This window comes from Lissotriton helveticus, chromosome 12 (assembly GCF_964261635.1).
Source record: "Lissotriton helveticus chromosome 12, aLisHel1.1, whole genome shotgun sequence".
NCBI lineage: Eukaryota > Metazoa > Chordata > Amphibia > Caudata > Salamandridae > Lissotriton > Lissotriton helveticus.
In genome coordinates this window covers 156,788,372-156,811,388 of record NC_136073.1, presented here as the reverse complement: position 1 = coordinate 156,811,388, position 23,017 = coordinate 156,788,372, and the positions used below count along the sequence as shown (strand labels likewise).

General features: G+C 49.8%; 1 protein-coding gene across 1 annotated transcript; it reads left to right on the top strand.

Annotated features, from left to right (window-relative positions):
* Positions 1-15,142: 15,142 nt before the first annotated feature.
* LOC144798342 (dicarboxylate carrier UCP2-like) lies at positions 15,143-16,018 on the top strand. Its single transcript, XM_078669177.1, has 2 exons — positions 15,143-15,711; positions 15,813-16,018. Exons 1-2 carry the CDS (start codon positions 15,168-15,170, stop codon positions 16,016-16,018), a joined length of 750 nt encoding a protein of 249 aa, XP_078525303.1. The 5' UTR covers positions 15,143-15,167.
* The last annotated feature ends 6,999 nt before the right edge of the window (positions 16,019-23,017 follow it).

Genomic DNA, 23,017 nt, shown 5'->3' with positions numbered 1-23,017 from the left:
ATTTTGCTGATTAAATAGTCCAACGCGCGCCAATCCGTGTCTCTGCACTAGTGCGTGCCCCCAAACGGCACCGCCGTCAACCTCCTCACTCGAGATGGCGGCCGGGGAGAGATAGCAACACTGGCTTCTCGTTAAAGCAGCGAGTGTGAGCTTTCAGTTTTTTATGTGCAAGTAAGTGGACCAAGGCGATTAAAAAGTGAGTAACTCCCTAAGATTAAAAATCAAATATTAGTTTCCCAAAATGTTCGTTTGGCTAAAAAAAGCGAGCCTCCAAATGCCCAGACGTCTTTGTAATTACTAGAAACAGTTCACGTCCTGCGATCTATAGTTCAGTTTTAGCTAACTGCGTGCTTGCATTTGACTGATTAAATAGTCCAACGCTTGCCAATCTGTGTCTCAGCACTAGTGTGCGCCCCCAACCGGCACCGCCGTCAACCTCCTGACTCAAGATGCCGGCCTGGGAAAGATAGCGACACTGGCTTCTCGCTAAAGCAGCGAGTATGAGCTTTCAGTTTTTAATGTGCAAGTAAGTGGACCAAGCCGATTAAAAAGTGAATAAATCCCTAAGATTAAAAATCAAATATTAGTTTCCCAAAATGTTTGTTTGGCTAAAAAAAGCGAGCCTCCAAATGCCAAAACCCTCGTTGTAATTACTAGAAACAGTTCACGCCCTGCGATCTATAGTTCAGTTTTACTATGGCATGAACACCAGCCGACCAACATATGGCCGAAGAAACTCAATGCCCCGCGAGCTGCGGCAAGAGAACTGAGAAACCTAACTATGGACTAGGATCTGTCCCTGATACCACATGCCAATGGGGTCACATGGGGCACTTTCTACCAAACGAAAAAGCTGCAACGCGTCTTCCCGTACATTGGATACCAACAAAATGTACAAGCATCATAACTCCGCTACATTAAAAAAATATGTACCAACGTTTTATGGAATAAAGAAAGGCAGTTTCAAATGCTAGCACACAATGAGGATGCAGACAGGAGGATACAGAGCAGGAAGCAGGGAGCAACAGGACACGGGGAGGAAGCAGGGAACACCAAGACATGGGGTAAGAAGCAGGCACAGACAGTGAGAAGAGGAAGGAGGAGCATCAGTCAGGGCACAGAGAAGGCACAAAGTGATGAAGAGAAAACAGGATGAGCACAGCGAGCAGTAAGAGCACAGAGGCGGCACAGGGTCACAACAGCAATCACAAGAAGAAGAGAGACACAGGACTGTGCACCACTGTCCTTGCCATGAGACCAGTATTGTGAAAGTAAACCTTGACACACGCCGAGCAGCAGTAGCACAGGCCGCAGGTCCCACAGCAGAAGGAGGACTCAGGCGCGTCGTACCTCTCGGGCTACTTGAAGCCCCCGCGCCGCTCCCCCTGTGGGCCCCCGTCCGACCAGTACTTTGAATATACAATACTGAAAATACAGCCGGGAAACAAAAACTGTGCTGGGGGTAACTTGAGATCCCCTCGGAAGCCGCGAGTGGTGCGCGCGCTGCCATATGCTTTCAATTATCGCGCACATGTCTGGGCACGATAACTGAAAGCATATGTCAGGAAATGCGCGTAATAGACACCAATAGGCCAGGGGCAGAGCTATGTGCCCACCTCTGGCCTATTGGTGTCTCTTTCACAAAAAACACCCAGTGAAAGGCCAATAGCAGGCCGCAAATGAAAATTCACATGCATAAGCGTGTGGAATTTCCAGGTCTAATTGCAAAACCCTGCCAAAAGGACTCTGGCTGTGCGAACACTGCTGCGCAGTGTACCGCTGGGCCGAGACCTAAAAAGGACATATTCACAAGTTCAAATGGTCTATTTAATTAATAAAGGACTGTGATAAAAGTCTACCAATTAAAGGTCTCTGTCGCTTTTAATAAACAGACCATATTTGCATGTACAAATGATCTATTTTTAATTAAGTAGACACATTCAAACGTTTGAGCAATTGCCTGTATCTTTATATAATCACAAATAATTCCTCCTCCTTAACGTCTCTGTATTTCTCTAGTAATGCCCCAGCCACCACGTATCTTATTTGTATATATCTCCGGGGAGGTGGCCATCCCTAAGGCTGCAGGAGTGCCATGTGGCCCCCCCACATTTCACACAATTAGCCCTGTGGATGTGGCAATCCCCTGGGCAGCATGGGGGGGCTGGAGTCCCCCACGCACTACAATAAAATATAGCCCTGTGGAGGTGGTGGTTCCCAGGGCTGCGGGGTGCTGTGTGTCCCCCAGCACTTCAACATTTATCCCTGGGGAGGTGGTGGTTCCCAGGGCTGCATTTTCATTTTTTATTGCCCCAAAGATCTGGCCCACCCAGGGGCCTAAAGTAAACAAGCACAGGAGTCAGCGCTTCACCTTTTCAAACAGTTTCGGACGGATTTGTGGATCTAATGCAAATACCGCTGAATTCCTCTTTTTTTTCAACTTTATTTGGGCCCTGCGGGTCCCTGTGGGATCCCCTGAACAGGCCTAGGGGGTCAGGGTGTTTCTAGCCTGCCCCCTTTTCTTTTTTAAATGTTTTTGCTTGTGATTCAGCTCAACCGAGTCACAAGATGACTGCCAACACTTCCTGGGTTGAAGTGTAGGCAGCGAATCAGATCTCAGGCATGAGATTGGGAGGTTCCCGGATCCACTGTCGCCACAATTGTATATCTGAGAAATCTTAAAAATATATCAGGCACTACTGAATGAATTTTTCACCATTTATCAAAAAGAGTGCACTCTGCACCAAGAGCTACCTTTTTGCCAATTTTTATTTAATTCTGTTCAGCAGTTCGGGCTTTTGCCACGGCAAAAGTTTCCTATGGAAATTAACATGGAGGAAAAGTGTTTTGGGACTCCCCTTTTTCTCAGCCCCAGCTTCACAGATCACCTTGAAACCTTTTGTTGCAGCTACAGCCTGAACTGCTGAAGGGAATTACACCAAATTTGGCAGAGAGGTAGCTCTTGGTTCAGAGTACACTCTTTACTCAAATGGGGTAAATCCGTTCAGCAGTTCCGAGAAATAAAAAAATTCAAAAATATTGATATCTAGTAACCCGAGTGGATCCGCGAACCCTCCAGAACTTAATTCTGATTGGCTGCCAACACTCCAAACAAAAAAGTGTTGGCAGCCATCTTGTGAGTCGGTTGAACTGAGTCACAACAAAAAAGGTAAAAAAACATAAAAAGGGGTAGGGTAGAAACACCCTTACCCCCTAGGCCTGTTCAGGGGGGTCCCAAAAAAGCATTATTTTCCATTCAGCAGAATTCACGTCTGCCAAAACATTTTTCAAAAATGAACCGTGGTCTTCCGCGTTTCATTTTCTAGTAGACCCCGGGGTGGACCCGGTCCTAAGGGCAATGCAGATTTATTATGTGGGTGCCCACGGGGGGCCCTGCAACCCCAGAGACCACCAGCTCCCCAGGGCATGATTAATAATATAAGGGGGCACCTGCCCTACGCATCCCTGGGGACAGCCACCTTCTTCAGGGCATTTAAAGAAAACTGCAGGGGGGACTCCTGCCTCCCACCACTGGCCCGAGGACTGCCACTCCTCCAGGGCATTTGTGTACTATGGGTGGGGGCCTCAAGGACACCCCAAGCCCTGGAGACCGACACCCCAAGTCTGTAATACATTAAAAGTAGTGTGGGGGCTCCTGCACCTGCACACTGACACAGGGACCACCACTACCCCGGGGCATTGAGAAAATAAAATACGGGGGTCTGTAGTTGACCCCTGGCCCCGGGGACCACCGCTTCCTGGGGCTTCAAACTTGATAGGAGAGGGACCGCGCTCCTGGAGCCCTACATAGCCTGGGGACCGCCACTCACCAAGACCAGCTCCAGCAATCTCCAAGGGTGCCCACCCATGGGAAATTGCAGTTTGCAATGGCAGGGCGGGAGCCCTGCTCCCATCCTGCCATTGCAAACTTCTGCTTAGTTTCATGGAAGCGAGAGCAGAAAAACTGCTCTTGCTTCCATGAAGCAAAACAGATTTGCTTTGGGTAAAGAGAGCTGCATGTCAGCAGCTCCGTTTGTCCCAAAGCAATGCAGGCTCCCGCAGGAGGTGAGGAGCCGGCAGGGACCACGGGGACATTGGAGCGATCCCCAACGTGAGGCCAGGCCCTGGGGGATGGGGTCCCTGGGGCCAATAATGGCCTCAGAATGGGGGCCACACAGCTCCCCTTCTTTAAATGGAAATTTAAAAATTTTTATCAATAAGTGGCCATGCCCTGGGGGATGGCGTCCCCGCGGCTGAAATCGGCATTGGGAGGGGGGGCGCACAGCCGCCTTCCAGCTTAAAAAAATATATTTATATAAAGTGTCTCAGGCCCTGGAGGGTGGGATCCCCAGGACCCACAAAATATTATGAGAAGGGGGGCCACACAACCCCCTTCTAACAATAAAAAAAGAAAAGAAAAGCCAGCATCTCGCCAGAGGCCCCACCCCCTCCCTGCACCACTCTGCAAACAAACCTTCTGGCGTGCTCCGGGTTGGGGGATTACGTCCCCTAGAATCTTAAGGGTCCTTAGGGACCAACTAGCCCACCAGGTATCTCCAGTAAGCCCCACACCGTGAGATTGCTGAGAGGTGGTCCGAGGCCATGCCACTTTTTACACCACTCAGCAAACGCTCCTCTTGGCACATTTACGGTGGGGGATGACGTCCTCATGTGACCTGAGGACCTCCGGACTAAAGTAGACTTCATCCCCCGAGCAGCAGTGTGCCAGAAGGAGCATTTGAGGAGTGGTGTAAAAGGGGGAGTGGCCTCAGACTACTCTCAGCAATCCAGCTGTGTGGGGTTACTAGAGATACCAAGAGGTCTAGTTGGCCCCCAGGGACCGTCAAGAGGAAGGGGACTTCATCCCCCAACCGGGAGCGCACCAGGTGGCACATTTATAGATTGGTGGAGAAAGGGGGCATGGCATGTGCCCACCTCTCAGAAATCCCATTATCTGAGATAACTGGAGGTATCAGGTAGGCTAGTTGGCCCCTAAAAACCCCCAGCAGCAAAGGGGACTTTAATCCCCACCAGAGAGCGCATATGCATACTGGTGGACAAAGGGGGCGTGGCCTGCATTAAGAACTTACCAATGCTGCTGTGTGGGACTTACTGGAGGTAATAGGAGGGGTAGTTGGACCCCAAGTTTGTCCTTGGGGGCGAACTACCCCTCCTGTTACCTTCACAAAGTCCCACACAGGTCTTTGGAGGCCACGCCCCCTTTCTCTACCACTCTGCAAACGCACCTTCTGGCACACTACGGGTTGGGGCATCAAGTCCACTTTACTCCTGAGGGACTTTGGGGGCAAGAAGTACTGGTACCTCCTGCACAGTGGAATTCCTGAGCATTGGTCGGAGGCCCAGTCCCCTTTCTCCACCACTCTGCAAATGTGACTACTAGTTGTAATAAGTCTCGGATTTGCAAGAGTTCGAGCTATTGGCGTTTTTTGGAATGAAATGGATGTACGTTGTGTGTAGTGAAATTATGTGGTATGTTATGCAGTGAAATTATGTTGATAGAAAGTATGTTGTATTTAGTGTATATGAATTATGTAGAGTAGAATTATGTGTTATGGAAACTAATTATGTTGCATGGTAGTATGTGTTGTGGAGTGGTAACCAAAGGTTTAGTCTTCCTTGTTTCTATAAAAGCTATAGTATAAACTCAATGAGACAAAAAAAGAAGGAACCACTGAGGAGCACTTCTGGACCTAGTCAGAGGTATGAGCAGGGCCACTGGAACTATGCAACTGTTTGGCTGCACTGACTTTCGCACAATTATAAATTTTCCGCATTTGCCACATAATCCAACATCTGCTTCATAATCAACAGATTTGAACAAAAAAATGTTTTTAGCTCAAACAGCTCAAACATTACCAAAAATGCAGTGACAAGTGTTACAGCGTGGTGGAAGGTACTTTGCAAACATAAAATGGTCACCTGTTACTTATTGGTAAATGAGGGTGTTAAATTGGTACTAATGGTGTGCAAACTACTCATGAGTCGTTCTGCATCTTTCTTCCTTTTTCTGCTCTTCTCTTGACTCTTTCGGCACATCTCTTCCGCTTTTTCTACACCTCCCTTCTTTCTGCACTTCTCTGGCTTTTTCTGGACCTCCCTTGCTTTTTTCTTCTGCACCTCTCTTGCCTCTTTCTGTACCTCTGTTGCTTGTTTATGTACTTCTCTTACCTCTTTCTGCACTCTCTTCCATCTTTCTGCACCTCTCTTATCTCTTTCTGCACGTCGCTTGCTTCATTCTGCACTTCTCTTCCTTCTTTTTGCACCTCTCTTGCTTCTTTTGGCACCCCTCTTCCCTCTTTCTGCACCCTGTTCTCTCTTTTTACACATCTGTTGCCTATTTCTGTACCTCTCTTGCCTCCTTCTGCACTTCACTTGCCTCTTTCTGCATTTCTGTAGCTTCTTTCTGCAACCCTCTTGCCTGTTTCTGCACCTCACTTGCCTGTTTCTGCACCTCGCTTGCCGGTTTCTGCACCTCTATTCCCTCTTTCTGCACTTCTCTTGCCTCTTTCTGCACCACTCTTGCCACTTTCTGCACCTCTAATGGTTCTTTCTGCATTGCTATTGCTTCTTTATGCACCTCTCTTGCAAATTTCTTCACCCCTGTTCCCTCTTTCTGCATCTCTTTTGCCTGTTTCTGCAACTCTGGTGCCTCTTTTTGCATTTCTCTTGCCTCCTTCTGTACGTCTGTACGTCTGTTGCTTCTTTCTGCACCCCTTTTGCCTCTTTCTGCACCCCTCTTCCCTCTTTCTGCACCCATTTCCCCTCTTTCCGCACCTCTGTTGCCTGTTTCTGTACCTCTCTTGCCTTATCTGCATTTCTGTTGCTTCTTTCTGCACGCCTCTTGCCTGTTTCTGCACCTCTCTTGCCTGTTTCCGCACCTCTCTTCCCTCTTTCTGCACTCTGTTGCCTCTTTCTGCACCCCTCTTGCCTCTTTCTGCACCTCTATTGCTTCTTTCTGCACTGCTTTTGCTTATTTCTGTACCTCTGTTGCAAATTGCTGCACCCCGCTTTCCTCTTTCTGCACTCCGCTTCCCTCTTTATGCACTTCTCTTGCCTCTGTCTGAAACCCTGTTCTCTCTTTCTGTATCTCGTTTGCCTTTTTCTGCAGTTCTATTGCCTCCTTCTGCACCTCTGTTGCCTCTATATGCACCCCTCTTGCCTCTTTCTGCACCCCTGTTGCTTCCTTCTGCAATCCTTGTGCTTCTTTCTGCAACTCTCATGCTTCTTTCTGCACCCCTATTACTTCTTTCTGCACCCTTTAATCCTCTTTGCGCACGTCTCTTATCTCTTTGTGTACCTCTCTTGCCTCTTTCTGTACCCCTCCTGCCTCTTTCTGCACTTCTCTTGCCTCTTTCTGCATTTATTTTGCTTCTTTCTGCACTCTTCTTGCCTGTTTCTGCACCTCACTTGCCTCTTTCAGCACATCTCTTGCCTGTTTCTGCACCTGTCTTCCCTCATTCTGCAATTCTCTTGCCTCTTTCTGCACCCCTCTTGCCTCATTATGTACCTCTGTTGATCTTTTTCACAGCTCTTGCTTCTCTCTGTACCTCTCTTGCAAATTTCTGCACTTCTCTTCTTCCCTCTTTCTGCAGCTCTCTTGCCTCTGTATGCACCCCTGTTCCCTCTTTCTGCTCCTTTTATGCCTGTTTCTGCAACTCTGTTGCCTCTTTTTGCAGTTCACTTGCCTCTTTCTGCACATCTGTTGCTTCGTTCTGTACCCCTCCTGCCTCTTTCTGTACCCCTCTTCCCTCTTTTTGCACCCCTGTTCTCTCTTTCTGCACCTCGCTTGCCTCTTTCTGCACCTCTCTAGCCAGTTTCTGCTCCTCTCTTCCCTCTTTATGAAATTTTATTGCCTCTTTCTGCACCCCTCTTGCCTCTTTCTGCACCTCTATTTGTTCTTTCTGCACTGCTCTTGCTTCTTTATACACCCCTCTTGCCTATCTCTGCACTCATATTCCCTCTTTCTACACTTCTCTTGCCTCTGTCAGCACCCCTGTTCCCCCTTTCTGTAACTTGTTTGCCTGTTTCTGCAACTCTCTTGCCTCTTTCTGCAGTTCTCTTGCCTCCTTCTGCATCTTTGTTGCCTCCTTCTGCACCTCTCTTGGTTATTTCTGTACCCCTATTGCCTGTTTCTGCATCCTTCTTCCCTCTTTGTGCACCTCTCTTGTCTCTTTCTGTATCTCTCGTGCCTCTTTCTGTACCCCTGGACCGCCTTCTGTACCTTTTTTTGTTTCTTTCTGCACTTCTCTTGCTTCTTTCTGCACCCCTGTTCCCTCTTTCTGCATCTATTTTGCCTGTTTCTGTAAATCTCTTGCCTCTTTATCCAGTTATCTTGCATCCTTCTGTACAACTGTTGCTTCTCTTTGTACCCCTCTTACCTCTTTCTGTACCCCTCCTCCTTCTTTCTGCCACCCTTTTCTCTCTTTCTGCACCTCAGTTGCCTGTTTCTGCACCTCTCTTGCCTTTTCTACTTTTCTGTTGCTTTATTCTGTGCCCCTCTTGCCTGTTTCTGCACCTCACTTGCCTCTTTCTGCAGCTCTCTTGCCTGATTCTGCACCTTTCTTCCCTCTTTCTGCACTTCTCTTGCCTCTTTCTCTACCCCTCTTGCCTCTTTCTGCTCCTCTTTCGGGTTCTTGTTGCACTGCTCTTGCTTCTTTCTGCACCTCTGTTGCAAATTTCCGCGCCACTTTTGCCTCTTTCTGCACTCCCAATCCTTCTTTATGTACTTCTCCCGCCTTTGTCTGCACGCATGTTCCCTCTTTCTGCTCCTTTTTTGCCTGTTTCTGCAACTCTGTTGCCTCTTTTTGCAGTTTGCTTGCCTCCTTCTGCACATCTGTTGCTTCATTCTGCACCCCTCCTGCCTCTTTCTGTACCCCTCTTCCCTCTTTTTGCACCCCTGTTCTCTCTTTCTGCACCTCGCTTGCCTCTTTCTGCACCTCTCTAGCCAGTTTCTGCTCCTCTCTTCCCTCTTTATGCAATTCGATTGCCTTTTTCTGCACCCCTCTTGCCTCTTTCTGCACCTCTATTGGTTCTTTCTGCACTGCTCTTGCTTCTTTCTGCACCTCTCTTGTTTCTTTCTGCACCCTTATTCCCTCTTTCTGTACCATTCATCCCTCTATGTGTATCTCTCTTGTCTCTTTCTGTACTTCTCTTGCCTCTTTCTGCACCCCTTTTGCCTCCTGCTCCTTTCTGCACTTCTCTTACCTCTGTATGTACTCCTGGTCTCCCTGTTTGCACCTCTTTGCCTGTTTCTGCAACTCTGTTGCCTCGTTTTGCAGGTCTCTTGCCTCCTTCTGCACGTCTGTTGCGTTTTTCTGCACCCCTCTTGCCTCTTTCTGCACCCCTCTTCCCTCTCTCTGCACCCTATATTCCCTCTTCCTACACTTCTCTTACCTCTGTCAGCACCCCTATTCCTTCTTTCTGTACCTTGTTAGCCTGTTTCTGCAAATCTCTTGTCTCTTTCTGCAGTTCTCTTGCATCCTTCAGCACCTCTGTTGCCTTTTTATGAACCCCTCCTACCTCTTTCTGCACTGCTCTTGCCCCTTTCTGCACCCTTGTTTCTTCATTCTGCGCTTCTCTTGCTTCTTTCTGCACCTCTCTTGATTCTTTCTGCACCCATCTTGCCTCTTTATGTACCCTTCTTCCTTCTTTGTGCACATCTCCTTTCCCTGTACCTCTCTTGCCTCGTTCTGTATCCGTCTTGCATCTTTCTACACCTTTTTTGGTTCTTTTACATTGCTCTTGCTTCTTTCTGCACCTCTCATGATAAGTTTATGCACCCCTATTGCCTCTTTCTGCACCCTTCTTTCCTCCTTCTGCAGCTGTCTTGCCTCTGTCTGTACCCCTGTTCCCTCTTTCTACACCTCTTTTGCCTGTTTCTACAACTGTGTTTCCTCATTTTGAAGTTCCCTTGCCTCTGTCTGTATGTCAGTTTCTTTTTTTGCACTTCTTTTGCCTCTTTCTGCACCCCTCCAGCTTCTTTCTGCTTCCATATTGATTCTTTCTGCACCTCTGTTGTTTCTTTCTGCACTTCTTTTGCTTCTTTCTGCACTTCTCTTGCTTCTTTCTGCACCCCTGTTGCCTCTTTCTGCACCTCTCATGTCTCATTCTGCATCACTCTTGCCTCTTTCTGCATCCCTCCTACATCTTTCTGCACATCTCTTGCTTCTTTCTGTACCCCTCTTGCCTCGTTATGCACCTCTTTTGCTTTTTTCTGCATTTCTCCTGCCTCTTTCTGCACCCCTCTTGCCTCCTTCTACACCTCTGTTGGTTCATTCTGCACTGCTGTTGCCTCTTTCTGGACCCCTCTTGCCTCTTTCTTCACCTCTTTTGCTTTTTTCTGCACTTTTCTTGCCTCATTCTGTACCCCTCTTGCCTCTTTCTTTACCTCTGTTGGTTCTCTCTGTACTGCTCTCCCTTCTTTGTGTACCTCTCTTGCAAATGGCTGCACCCATCTTCCTTCTTTCTGTACTTGTCTTGCTTCACTCTGCTCCCCTGCTCCCTCTTTCACCTTTGTTGCCTGTTTCTGTACCAGTCTTGCCTCTTTCTGCACTTCTCTTGCTTCTTTCTGCACCCCTCTTGCCTCTTTTTTCCGCCCTTCTTCCCTCTTTGTACACCATTCTTGCCTCTTTTTGTACACCTTCTGCCTCTTTCTGTACCCCTTGCCTCTTTCTACCCTTCTCGTGCTTCTTTCTGCACCCTTCTTCCATTTTCCTGCACCTCTCTTGCCTCTTTCTGCTCCTCTCTTGCCTCGTTCTGCAGTTCTCTTGCCTCTTTCTGCACCTCTGTTGGTTCTTTCTGCACTGCTCTTGCTTCTTTCTGCACCCTTCTTCCATTTTCCTGCACCTCTCTCACCTCATCCTTCAGTTCTCTTGACTCCTTCTGCACCTATGTTGCCTCTTTATGTACCCATCTTGCCTCTTTTTGCACCTTTCTTGATTTTTTCTGCACCCCTCTTACCTCTTTCTGCACCCTTTTTCACTTTTCCTGCACATCTCTTGCCTCTTTCTGCAGTTCTCTTGCCTCTTTCTGTATTTCTCTTGCTTCATTCTGTACTTCTCTTGACTCTTTCTACATCCCTCTTGCCTCTTTCTGCACCTCTTTTGCTTCTTTCTGCACACCTCTTGCCTATTTCTACACCTCCGTTGGTTCTTTCTGCACTGCTCTCGCTTCTTTGTGCATCTCTCTTGCAAATGTCTGCACCCCTCTTTACCTCTTTCTGTACCCTTCTTCCCTTTTTCTGCACCTATCTTGCCTCTTGCTGCATTCCTCGTGCCTCTTTCTGCACCTCTATTGGTTCTTTCTGTACCCCTCTTGCCTCGTTCTGCACCTTTCTTCCCTTTTCCTGCACATATCTTGGTTCATTCTGCACTGATGTTGGCTCTTTCCTATTTCTGTACCTTTCTTGCCTTTTCCTGCACCTATCTTGCCTCTTGCTGCATTCCTCTTGCCTCTTTCTGTGCCTCTTTTGCTTCTACCTGTACTTTTCGTGCCCCTTTCTGCACCCCTTTTCACTCTTTCTATACCTCTTTTGGTTCTTTCTGCACTGCTCTCACTTCTTTGTGCACCTCTCTCGCAAATGTCTGCACCCCTCCTCCCTCTTTCTGTACTTATCTTGCATCTGTCTATTCCCCGTTCCCTCTTTCTGCACCTCTTTTGCCTTTTTCTGCAACTCTCTTGCCTTTTTCTGCAGTTCTCTTGCCTCCTGCTGCACCTTTGTTACCTCTTTCTGTACCCCTCTCGCCTCCTTCTGTAACCCGCTTGCCTCTTTCTGCACCCATCTTGCCGCTTTCTGCACCGCTGTTACATCATGCTGCATTTCTCTTGCTTCTTTCTGTACCTTTCTTGTTTCTTTGTCTGTCCTTCTTCCCTTTTTGTATACCACTCTTGCCTCTTTTTGTACTTCTCTTGTTTCTTTCTGCACACTTTTTGCCTCTTTCTGTACCAACTTGCATCTCTCTACACTTCTATTGCTTCTTTCTGCACCGTTCTTCCATTTTATGCTCCTCTCTTGCCTCTTTCTGCAGTTCTCTTGCCTATTTCTGCACCTCTTTTGCTTCTTTCTGTACTTATCTTGCCTCTTTCTGCATCCCTCTTGCCTTTTTCTGCTCCTCTGTTCGTTCTTTCTGCACTGCTCTTTCTTCTTTCTGTACATCTCTTGCAAATTTCTACAACCATTTTGCCTCCGTCTGCACCCCTGTTGCTTCATTCTTTACCCCTCTTGCCTCTTTCTGCACCCTTCTTCCTTTTATATGCTCCTCTCTCTTCTCCTTCTGCAGTTCTCTTGCCTCTTTCTGTACCCTCTTGCTTTTTTTTGCACCTCTGTTACTTAATTCTCCACTACTCTTGCTTCTTTTTGCACCTCTCTTGCCTCTTTCTGCATCCTTTTCCCCTCTTTGTGTACCTCTCTTGCCTCTTTGTGTACCTTTCTTGCCTGGTTCTATATCCCTCTTGCCTCGTTCTGAACCTCTTTTGCCCCTTTCTGCACCCCTCTTGCCTCTTTCTGCATCTCTCTTGTTTCTTTCTGCACCCCTCTTCCTGCACCTCTCTTGCCTCTTTCAGCAGTTTGCTTGCCTCTTTCTGCACCTCTTTTGCTTCATTCTGAACTTCTCTTGACTCTTTCTGTACCTTTATTGGTTCTTTCTGCGCTGCTCTTGCTTCTTTCTGCACATTTCTTGCAAATTTCTGTACCCAACTTGACTCTTTCTGCATTCCTTCCCTCTTTCGGCACGTCTCTTGCATCTGCCTGCACCCCTGTTCCATCTATCTGCACCTCTTATTGTTTCTGCAACTATCATGCCTCTTTCTGCATGTCTCTTGCCTATTTCTTCACTCTCTTGCCTCTTTTTGCACCTCACTTGTCTCTTTCTGCACTTTTTTTGCTCTTTATTTGCCTTTCTTGCCTCGTTCTGCATCCCTTGTGCTTTCTTCTATACCCCTCTTGCCTCTTTCTACACCTCTCTTCCCTCATTCTGCACCTTTCTTGCCTCTTTCTGCTCCTCTATTGCCTCTTTCTACACCTCTCCTGCCTCTTTCTGCACTTCTCTTGCCTCTTTTTATACATTTGTTAATCTTTCTCCACCTCTCTTATTTTTTCTGCACTTCTCTTACTTCTCTCTGAACTTGACTTGCCTCTTTTTGTTTACTCAAATGGGAAGTCGAAGCTGTCAAGTTTAAAGATCTGCATGTTCTCGTGACTGAGGTACATGTCTACTTGTACATATATTCTTATAAGTGTTATGCATCTGCGGATGGAAGCTTAAAAAGTGGGTAGCTTCCGTATGCGGTCAAATCTTTTCAGTTCTCCTCTGTCATTCGGTTGCACAAGTAGACATGGCTTAGGTATATAGGTGTTATAGAGCCCATCAAATATACTATTGAATACCCATGTGACCTGTATTATGAGCAGAAAGAAACGAATACACCTTTTGTACACAAATCTACAGTATGTTATGTGAAACACAGGTATTGAAGTATTTGTATGTTTATTTTTATGTAATATGTCACTAGGTAAAAGCACAGACACTCGCATGCATACTTTCACAAACTTGGTGAGACTTAAAACATGATATGTTTAGGATTGCTGTTTTATATTTGGTAGGCCTAACATTTTGAGCAATCGATGAAAATTGAACCTTCAAGAGAAAAATGAGGTTTAAGACATCTTGGGGGAAGGATTAGTGATTAGGCTACTTTATATGAATCTGTGGAAAGGTATAGTCAACGTAGACCTCTTTCTGCACCTCTGTTGCTTCCTTCTGCACATCTTTTGCTTCTTTTTGCACATTTCTTCCTCTTTCTGGACCTCTGTTGCCTCTTTCTGCATTTTTCTTGCTTCTTTCTGCGCCTTCCTTCCTCTTTCTGCACATGTCCTACCTATGTAGGCATAGTTAGAAATGATCATTTAAAAAACCTTAGAAATTAACTGAAAAAACACAGGTTTCATGGACAATATAGTTAGTAATTAGAATTTAAGAAACCTTAGAAATTCACTGAAAAAACTACAGGTTTCATGGATGTTATAGTTAGGAATTAGCCTTTAAAAACCCTTAGAAATTCACTGAAAAAAACACAGGTTTCAGGGACGTTATAGTTAGGCTGTCATTTTACTAGTACAAAACCAGAGAAATTGGGCCATTATAAAAACTCACGCCCCCGCAATGCACGTCACATATTACATTACTCATGACATGGTCAGTGACATCACTGATGACATCACTGATGACATCTCAAATGATATCACTAATGACATCACTGATGACATCAACCACGTAATATCTGATGCACCTCTTCACACCATAATATAACTATAATATAACCTTTGATACACCCACTCTAAAATACAGACTACCATTCTTGAAACCATAGACATACCAATACCAGTTAGTACATGCCCATTCACTGTTTCATAGGTGTACACACATCCAATCACTCACAAAAACAGTCCCTCAATTAACGCAGTCACTCATCTAAACAGCCTATGATATATGCAATCATATACACATACAGACACTCACAACCCGCCACTCACCCATAGAGTTACTCACACACCTAATCAGTCACACAAAGAAACAATCATATTGCCATTTACTCACCTATATAGTTATACAAACACCATCTCACTTATTCATACAGATACTAACAAATACTTATTCTCTTATACAATTACGGACACAAGCACATACTCATCCATACAGTCACTCTCACAATCCTCACTCTCACATATAGTCACGTATATACTCCAACACTTACATATACTGCCTTTCACATATGTAGTTACTCACACATATACCACTCACCCAGAAACAGCACTTTCCAATCTTGCTGCTTTCAATCGCCAGTCTTCCCTGGCTCCGTCCCACTTTCTCTCAACCCCCCTTTTAATTTATTGTAACCAGGATAAGTAGTATGATCATTTGCACTTTGTTTTCTGAACATTTACCTATGGAATATCAGGGCTACCGGGAAAGAAAGTTTTGACACACTTAGGGAATCCTGATCCTGTACCACCTTGTCCTGAAACACTTGAGTAAGACTTGGGGCCAGAGTTCATCTGCCTTGTCTTATCACTACATTGTATCCATTGAGGTTCCTTCCCATCAACTTATTTTTCCAAGTTTTAACCTAATCACCTCTCGTCCATCAACATGGTTGGATTCAAGCCTACAGATGTGCCTCCCACTGTGGCTGTGAAGTTCGTAGGGGCTGGGACCGCTGCCTGCATCGCTGACCTGTTCACCTTCCCACTGGACACTGCCAATGTCCGACTCCAGATACAAGGTGAGAGCAAGTCTCTGTCCAGCCACTCTAGGGCAGCACAGTACAGGGATGTGTTTGGGCCCATCAGCACCATGGTGAAGACAGAGGTTCCCAATAGTCTCTACAACGGCCGAGTTGCCGGGCTGCAGTGCCAGATGAGCTTCGGCTCAGTCCAGATTGGGCTGTATGACTCCGTCAAGAAGTTCTACACCAAGTGGTCTGAACATGTTGGCATTGGCAGCAGGCTCCTTGCCAGATGCACTACCGGAACACTGGCCGTGGCCATCGCCCAACCAACAGACATGGTGAAGGTGAGGTTTCAGGTCCAGAAGAACGTCACCAGTGCCAGCCGGAGATACAAGGGGACCATGGATGCCTATAAAACCATCGCATGGGAGGAAGGCATGAAGGGCCTCTGGAAAGGTGCTGCTCCCAACATCACTTGCAATGCCATTGTGAACTGCACTGAATTGGTCACCTACGATCCGACAAAAGACGTGCTGCTGAAGTCCAACCTTATGACAGATACTCTTCCTGTCACTTCACCTCTGCCTTTGGTGCTGGATTCTGCACAACTGTGATTGCCTCCCCAGTGGATTTAGTGAAGACAAGATACATGAACTCTGCCCCGGGCCAGTACGGCAGTACCTTAAACTACGCACTCACCGAGGTAAGAAAGGGCAGGACTTTGGCCTTCTACAAGGGATTAATGCCCTCGTTCCTTCTGCTCGGATCCTGAAACGTGGTCATGTTTTCACCTACGATTAGCTGAAGAGGGCCATGCTGCAGGCCCAGGTCTGGTGGGAGTCTCCCCTCTGAGCCTGCTGGAAGCATGGTTTGGGCTGCTCCAGATCTTGCACTCAGAATTGGTTTACCTCTACCTCTAGACTTGACTTCTCTTGCGTTTCTAGGGATTGTCTGCTGTCCTAGCATGTGCTTTGTGCATTTTAAGACTAACAAGAACAGCTGGGTCTCCTAAAATGGGGATTTTTTTAACAGTATCTTCTGCTTTGCTAGTATTGGGAGTTTAGCTTTTCAGTACGCAAAACATTAATTCACGTGAAGCAAACATTCCCTACATGTAGAATGAGCTCCACCCTTCTATTTATTTTGTCTTGTTCTTTCATCATTGCTGTATTTAATGTTTAGCTGTTTAGCTGGCTGGCACTCCCTTCTGCTTACTGTCTACTTTAAGAATGGTCGTCTGTGGCAGGCGTGTGGTGGTGAGTCTTGTTGGGTGGGAGGTGATTAATAACATATGTGCATGAAGAACAGGGGAGCTGAATTTTATTGAAATAAGGGGCAGATAATTTACTTTTAAAATTGCAGCAATGGTACCCCAATGTTTGTCACTTTTATAAAAGATGGGGCATATACCACAGAGATATACATTCACTCACAAAAACAGCCATATGTGCACTCACGCACCCATACAGCCCCTCATACATGCACTCATTAACTCATACACCCATTGATTCACCAACTCAAATATCCATGCAGGAAGTCACACCCCGCACCCCCCCATACAGACACTCAGGCACCAATACAGGTACTCAGACAACCAATCATTAACCCATATAGACACTCATGTAGCTACTCACCAACCCATACTGCCACTTACACGCCAACTGACAGACTGATACAGACATTCACACAGATTAGTCATTCACCCATACATTCACTAAGATACGTTTAACCACTCACTTATACAGTCACTCACGCACCCACTAAATCATCCATACAGACACTCATACACACACTCATTCTTCAAATACACCTTGGCGTATATATATATATATAACAATCTTACATTTTTTAGAAACACTCACAGTCACAGGATGATGTCATCAGTGATTTCATCAGTGATGTCATTTGAGTAGGGGTGGGCAGAAAACTCCGCTCTGACGGCGTAGTGGATGAAGCCAGCCACACCTGCTGCCCGGGCCCGGTCCCACCTTCCGAACCCTAGCCAGGCCAGAGAGAGCCTCCCCGGGCCCCGGTGGAGCCCCGTCCCCAGCGCCCGGAACCTCTGGTGGCCTGCGGGACGGGGGGGCTCGCGCACCCCGGGGCCGGCCAGACGGAGCTCAAGCCCTGGGCCCGGTCCCACCTTTCGAACCCTAGCCAGGCTGGGGAGAGCCTCCCCGGGCCACGCTGGAGCCCCGACCCCAGCGCCCAGACCCTCTGGAGGCCTGCGGGAAGGGGGGGCTCGCGCACCCCGGGGCCGGCCGGACGGAGCTCAAGCCCTGGGCCCGGTCCCACCTTCCGAACCCTAGCCAGGCTGGGGAGAGCCTCCCCGGGACCCGGTGGAGCCCCGTCCCCAGCACCCGGACCCTCTGGTGGCTTGCGGGATGGGGGGGCTCGCGCACCCCGGGGCCGGCCGGACGGAGCTCAAGCCCTGGGCCCAGTCCCAGTCCCACCTTCCGAACCCTAGCCAGGCTGGGGAGAGCCTCCCCGGGGCCGGACGGAGCTCAAGCCCTGGGCCCGGTCCCACCTTCCGAACCCTAGCCAGGTCGGGGAGAGTCTCCCCGGGCCCCGGTGGAGCCCTGTCCCCAGCGCCCGGACCCAAGGAGGGTTAAGCCCAGGCCACGTCCACTCCCTGACGGCCTGCCCAGAGAGCCCATTTTCTCGACTATTAAGCCCCCACGTAGTGGGGGCTTACAGAACTCTGGGGAAGGACAAAAGTTGGAGTTAGCCCGGCCGCAAGCCCGCAGGTCCGTCTGGTCGCGCAGCCCGCAGGGCCATCTGGTCACCCAGCCCGCCGGGCCATCTGGTCACCCTGCCCGCAGGGCCATCTGGTCGCGCAGCTCGCAGGGCCATCTGTTCACGCAGCCAGGCGACCAGATGGCCCGGGACGACCCAGCACCCAGATGGCCTTGGAGGCTGTCGTACCCAGCCGCTCTGGAGCTTCCTTCCCCCGGGTGGCTGCTGCTCACCTCCCAGCCCGGGAGCAGGGGGCCATCTGGTCACCCTGCTGACCTGCAAGGGATGGTGGCCCCTGTCCCCGCACCCCGGTGGGGCAGGGACAGGAGGGGGAGGCCCCCGTGCCGAAGGGCACGTGGTGGAGGCAGCCTCCCACGGACCCGTGTTACCCCCTCCGCGTCCCTCCCGCCGACCCGGCGGCAGAGGGACCCACCCCTGGGTGTGGTGGAGGGAGGCATCCGCGGGCACCCACGCACGGAGAGACAAAAGCTTGGCTCAGAGGATGACTTTCAATAGATTGCAGCGAGGTACCTGCTCTGCTACTTACGAAACCCTGACCCAGAATCAGGTCGTCTACGAATGATTTAGCACCGGGTGTCCCACAAACATGCGGTGCACTAAGGGCGATGGAGGCGGCCCCCTTCCGTCGGCGCTCCGGTCCCCAAGCGAGCGGCTCTACGCACCGGCCCCCCGAGAGAGGCCGGCTATCCCAGGCCAACCGAGGCTCCACGGCACTGCGGTATCGTTACGGTTTAGGGGGGATTCTGACTTAGAGGCATTCAGTCATAATCCCACAGATGGTAGCTTCGCCCCATTGGCTCCTCAGCCAAGCACATACACCAGGGAAGTTCGGCCATCTGGTCGCCCCATAGGAAAGCATTGCGTGCGACAAGATGGCCGAGGGGATCCGGGCGACCAGATGGCCGAGGGGATCTAGGCGACCAGATGGCCGGGCACGAAAGGGGAGCAGTCTGGACACCCTGTGCCCCAACGAAGGAGTGAGCGGGCTCCGGGGCATGGCGGACCGGAGGCCCAGAGCCCCAGCTGGGCCCCAGCCATGGAGGCTCCCAGGGCCCCCGGGCCCCTTGACAAGCAGGGGAGGCCTGCCCGGGCACAACAGAACCCCGATCCGGGCCCTTGGCAGTTCAGCAGGCTGGGGGACAGGGCCTAGGGCCCGAGCACCCGACTCGGGGCCCGGTGGGGCCCCTGGACCCACCCTGGGCTTCTAGGCCTGGAGGCGCAGGGGAAGCCTTCCCCGGGCCTGCCGGACACCGCCCCGGGCACCCTGCCATGCGGCAGGACCCAGGACAGAGCCCCGGGTGGGGAGGCCAGAGTCCCCGGGGCCCTCATGGGCCCCGGACGGAGCTCCTGAACCCGGTCAAGCACGGGGAGGCTCCCCAGGCACCACGGAACCCCGTCCCGGGCCTTTGGCGGTGCGGCAGGCCGGGGGACAGGGCCCAGGGCCCTAGCACCCGACCCGGGGACCGGTGGGGCCACTGGACCCAGCCTTGGCTCCCAGGGCCCGGAGGCACAGGGGAAGCCTTCCCCGGGCCCTCTGGACCCCGGACCCAGGTCTGGGCGGCATCCTGGCCCGCCTAGCTGCGGGCTGATGACCGCTAGGCCGAGAGGGGTCCCAGAGGACCTTGTCCCTAGTAATCCGGAGGAAGGCTACCCCTCTTTCTGGGAACAAGTGCGCACCGCACGGCTCAGGGGGCCCTAGGCGCGAACGTGCCCGACCTCCTGAAGCCCTGGCTGGGATCCAGGAGGCGAATGGCACCTCATCGGGACTTCCAGGGAAACCCGGCCATCTGGTCGCTCCATAGGAAAGCATTGCGGGTGACCAGATGGCCGAGGGGAGAGGGGCGACCAGATGGCCGGGACCGAAATGACGCCAATCTGCCTGCCCCGAGCCTCGGTGGGAGGGCTCTGGGGCTGCAGGGCTCTGAGGCTCCAGGGCTCCAGGGCTCCAGGGCTCCAGGGCTCCGAGGCTCCAGGACTCCAGGGCTCCAGGGCTCCAGGGCTCCAGGGCTCCGAGGCTCCAGGGCTCGGGGGCTGCAGGGCTGCAGGGCTCCGAGGCTCCAGGGCTCCAGGGCTCCAGGACTCCAGGGCTCAGGGGCTGCAGGGCTGCGGGGCTCCGGGGTTGCAGGGCCCAGGACCCATGGAGCCCTTCCCGGGTACTTTCCCATGCCGCAGGCCGGAGGAGGGAGCCCCGAACGCCTGGGAGGTGTTGCCCGGGAACACAGCCCATCTGGTCCCCGGCAGGGAACCGCCCTCCTCGGGGGCTCCGGGGCCCTGGGGCTCGGGGACTGCAGGTCTCCGGGGCTGCAGGGCTCTGGGGCACGGGGACTGCAGGGCTACGGGGGCTGCAGGGCTCTGGGGACTGCAGGGCTCCAGGGACTGCAGGGCTCTGAGGCTGCATGCCTCCGTGGCTCCAGGGCTCAGGACCTGCAGGGCCCCGGTGGCTGCAGGGCTCCGGAGCTCCAACCAGGCCGGGGAGATCAGGGAGTCTGCCCAGGCACGAGGGACCCCTGCCCGGGCACACGGACCCTCAGGACCCGCCCCCGTTTTCCAATTTTTTTTTTCCAAAATTTTGCGTAGTGTGCGTAGTGGCACTACGCAAACTACGCCCAGCCCTACATTTGAGATGTCATCAGTGATGTCATCAGTGATGTCACTGACCATGTCATGAGTGATGTAATATGTGACATCATCTGCAGGGCTTTTCGGGGGCACAAGTTTATAACGGCTGAATTTCTCTGGTTTTGAACGAGTAAAAAATCAGCCTAACTATAACGTCCCTGAAACTTGTGTTTTTTTCAGTGAATTTCTAAGGTTTTTTAAATGCCTATTACTAACTATAATGTCTCTGAAACCTGTTTTTTTCAGTGAATATATATTTAGTTAGAGTTAGAACCTAGTTTCCATAGGATTTTTTTGTGATTTGCTAATAACTTTGGCGTTGTTTGACGAATCTTCGCGAAACTCTCCCGCAAAAAAAGTCTATCCAGGTCAGCTCCTATCCTTAAAGATTGGGGGTGATTCATCAAGCGGGGGCTGAGAGAAAAGGGGGGTCCCAAAACGTGTTTTTTCCATGTTAATTTTGACATTTTGAAACGGGCTACATTCCGAACTGCTAAATGGAATTACCCCAAATTTGGCAAAAAGGTAGAGCTTGGTTCAGAAAGCGACCTTTTTTTAAATGGTGTAAATCCGTTCAGTAGTTTTTGAGAAATTCAAAACATAAATGTTAAAAAATCAATTTCCCATAGGAAACTTTGAGCAAGGCTACAGCTGAAACTGCTGAACAGAATTATCCCAAATTTGGCAACAAGGTAGTGCTTAGTTCAGAAAGTGACCTCTTTTTAAATGGTGTAAATCTGTTAAGTAGTTGCTGAGAAATTAAAAAAATTTAAGTTTCGATATCTAGGGCAGCAGTGGAGTCGCGACCCTTCCAGACGATGAGCTTCATTCTAATTGGCTGCCGCAACCACAAGCTTCATTCTAATTGGCTGTCAACACTCCAAACCAGGAAGTTTTGGCAGCCATTTTATGACTCTGTAGGTGGGCTAGGCCACGGGGAATTTCTTAAAAATAATAACGGGGGCCCGCTGGGGCCCCTGCAGCCCCAGAGACCACCACCACCCCGGGGTTTCACTCATGTTGGGAGGGGGGTGCGCACCCCCCCCTCCTGGAGTCCGTGATGGCCCTGGGGACAGCCACCCTCCAGGGCCGGCTCCTGCAGTGTCCCAGAGTGCCCACCCCCGGGACACTGCTGTTTGCTATGACAGGGGAGGAGCACATAGGAAACTTGCTTTGGATTTTGGAAGCTAGAGCAGGGGAACCTGCTCTCTCTTTCAAAATCCAAACTGATTGCTTTTCCACACAGGAGCTGCATGTCAGCTATTTTAACTCCAAAACTCCAAAGTTTCTACTTTAGGGGCTGAAATACACACAGAAGCTACTTATGGGTATCTGAAAAGCTACCAGTAGCTCAGAAGATACTTGTTGGGGAAGCCTGCTGCACTCAAATGCCATTTATGTAAAACATGCTTACCATTTTCCATGCCACCTCACTCAGATCATCAAAACCAGATGCTGACAGAAATTTAACAGTAAAATGACTGTAGAATATTTCCACTCTAACCCCAAACGAATAAATCAAGATGGTGTGTCTGGTCCTGTCTCATGGATATCTGTCTCTCGTTCTAGATTCACCTGACTGCTTGAAGTGCCCAGATGATCAGTGGTCCAGCGAAAAACGGGATAGATGTGTCCTGAAATATGTGGAGTTTCTCTCCGTCCAAGAGCCCCTGGGTTTCATCTTGCTTGCTGTGGCCACAGCCAGTACCATGGTTCCCATCGCAATCTTTGCTATCTTTTTCAAGCACCGTGAAACCCCAATAGTCAAGGCAAACAATCGGGGCCTGAGCTACCTTCTTCTAGTTAGTTTATCACTCTGCCTTCTAAGCACATTGCTCTTCCTAGGACGTCCTACTGACATTACCTGTATGCTTCGCCAGGTCACATTTAGCATCCTCTTTGTCTTGTGCATTTCATGCTTACTGGCCAAAACTGTTCTGGTACTGATGGCATTCCAAGCCACTCACCCAAACACGCCATTGAGAAGTGGACTTGGAACAAAGATACCAGCCATGATAGTATTTGTTTGCACACTTATTCAGTCTCTGATTTGCACAGTCTGGTTGTGCTCGTTCCGTCCTTATTCTGAACAGAATATGAAGTCCCAGACTGGGAAAGTTGTGATTGAATGTAACGAAGGTTCTCCCACAGCCTTCTGGTGTGTCCTAGGGTACATGGCGCTTCTGGCACTCACCAGTTTTTTGGTTGCATTTAAAGCAAGAAAGTTGCCTGACAGCTTCAATGAGGCTCAGCTCATCACTTTCAGCATGGTAACCTTCTTAACTGTCTGGACACTGTTCCTTCCATCCTATCAGAACACCAAAGGGAAGTACATGGTTGCTGTGGAGGTCTTCACCATCATCTCATCCTCAATGGGGATTGTGGTTTGCATATTTCT

Bases quoted from the DNA above. Each gene is read 5' to 3' on its own strand.
- LOC144798342 (XM_078669177.1), top strand. From the start codon at position 15,168: ATGGTTGGATTCAAGCCTACAGATGTGCCTCCCACTGTGGCTGTGAAG. The intron at 15,712-15,812 runs CCAACATCACTT...ACAGATACTCTT, and splicing joins CCTCTGGAAAGGTGCTGCTC to CCTGTCACTTCACCTCTGCC.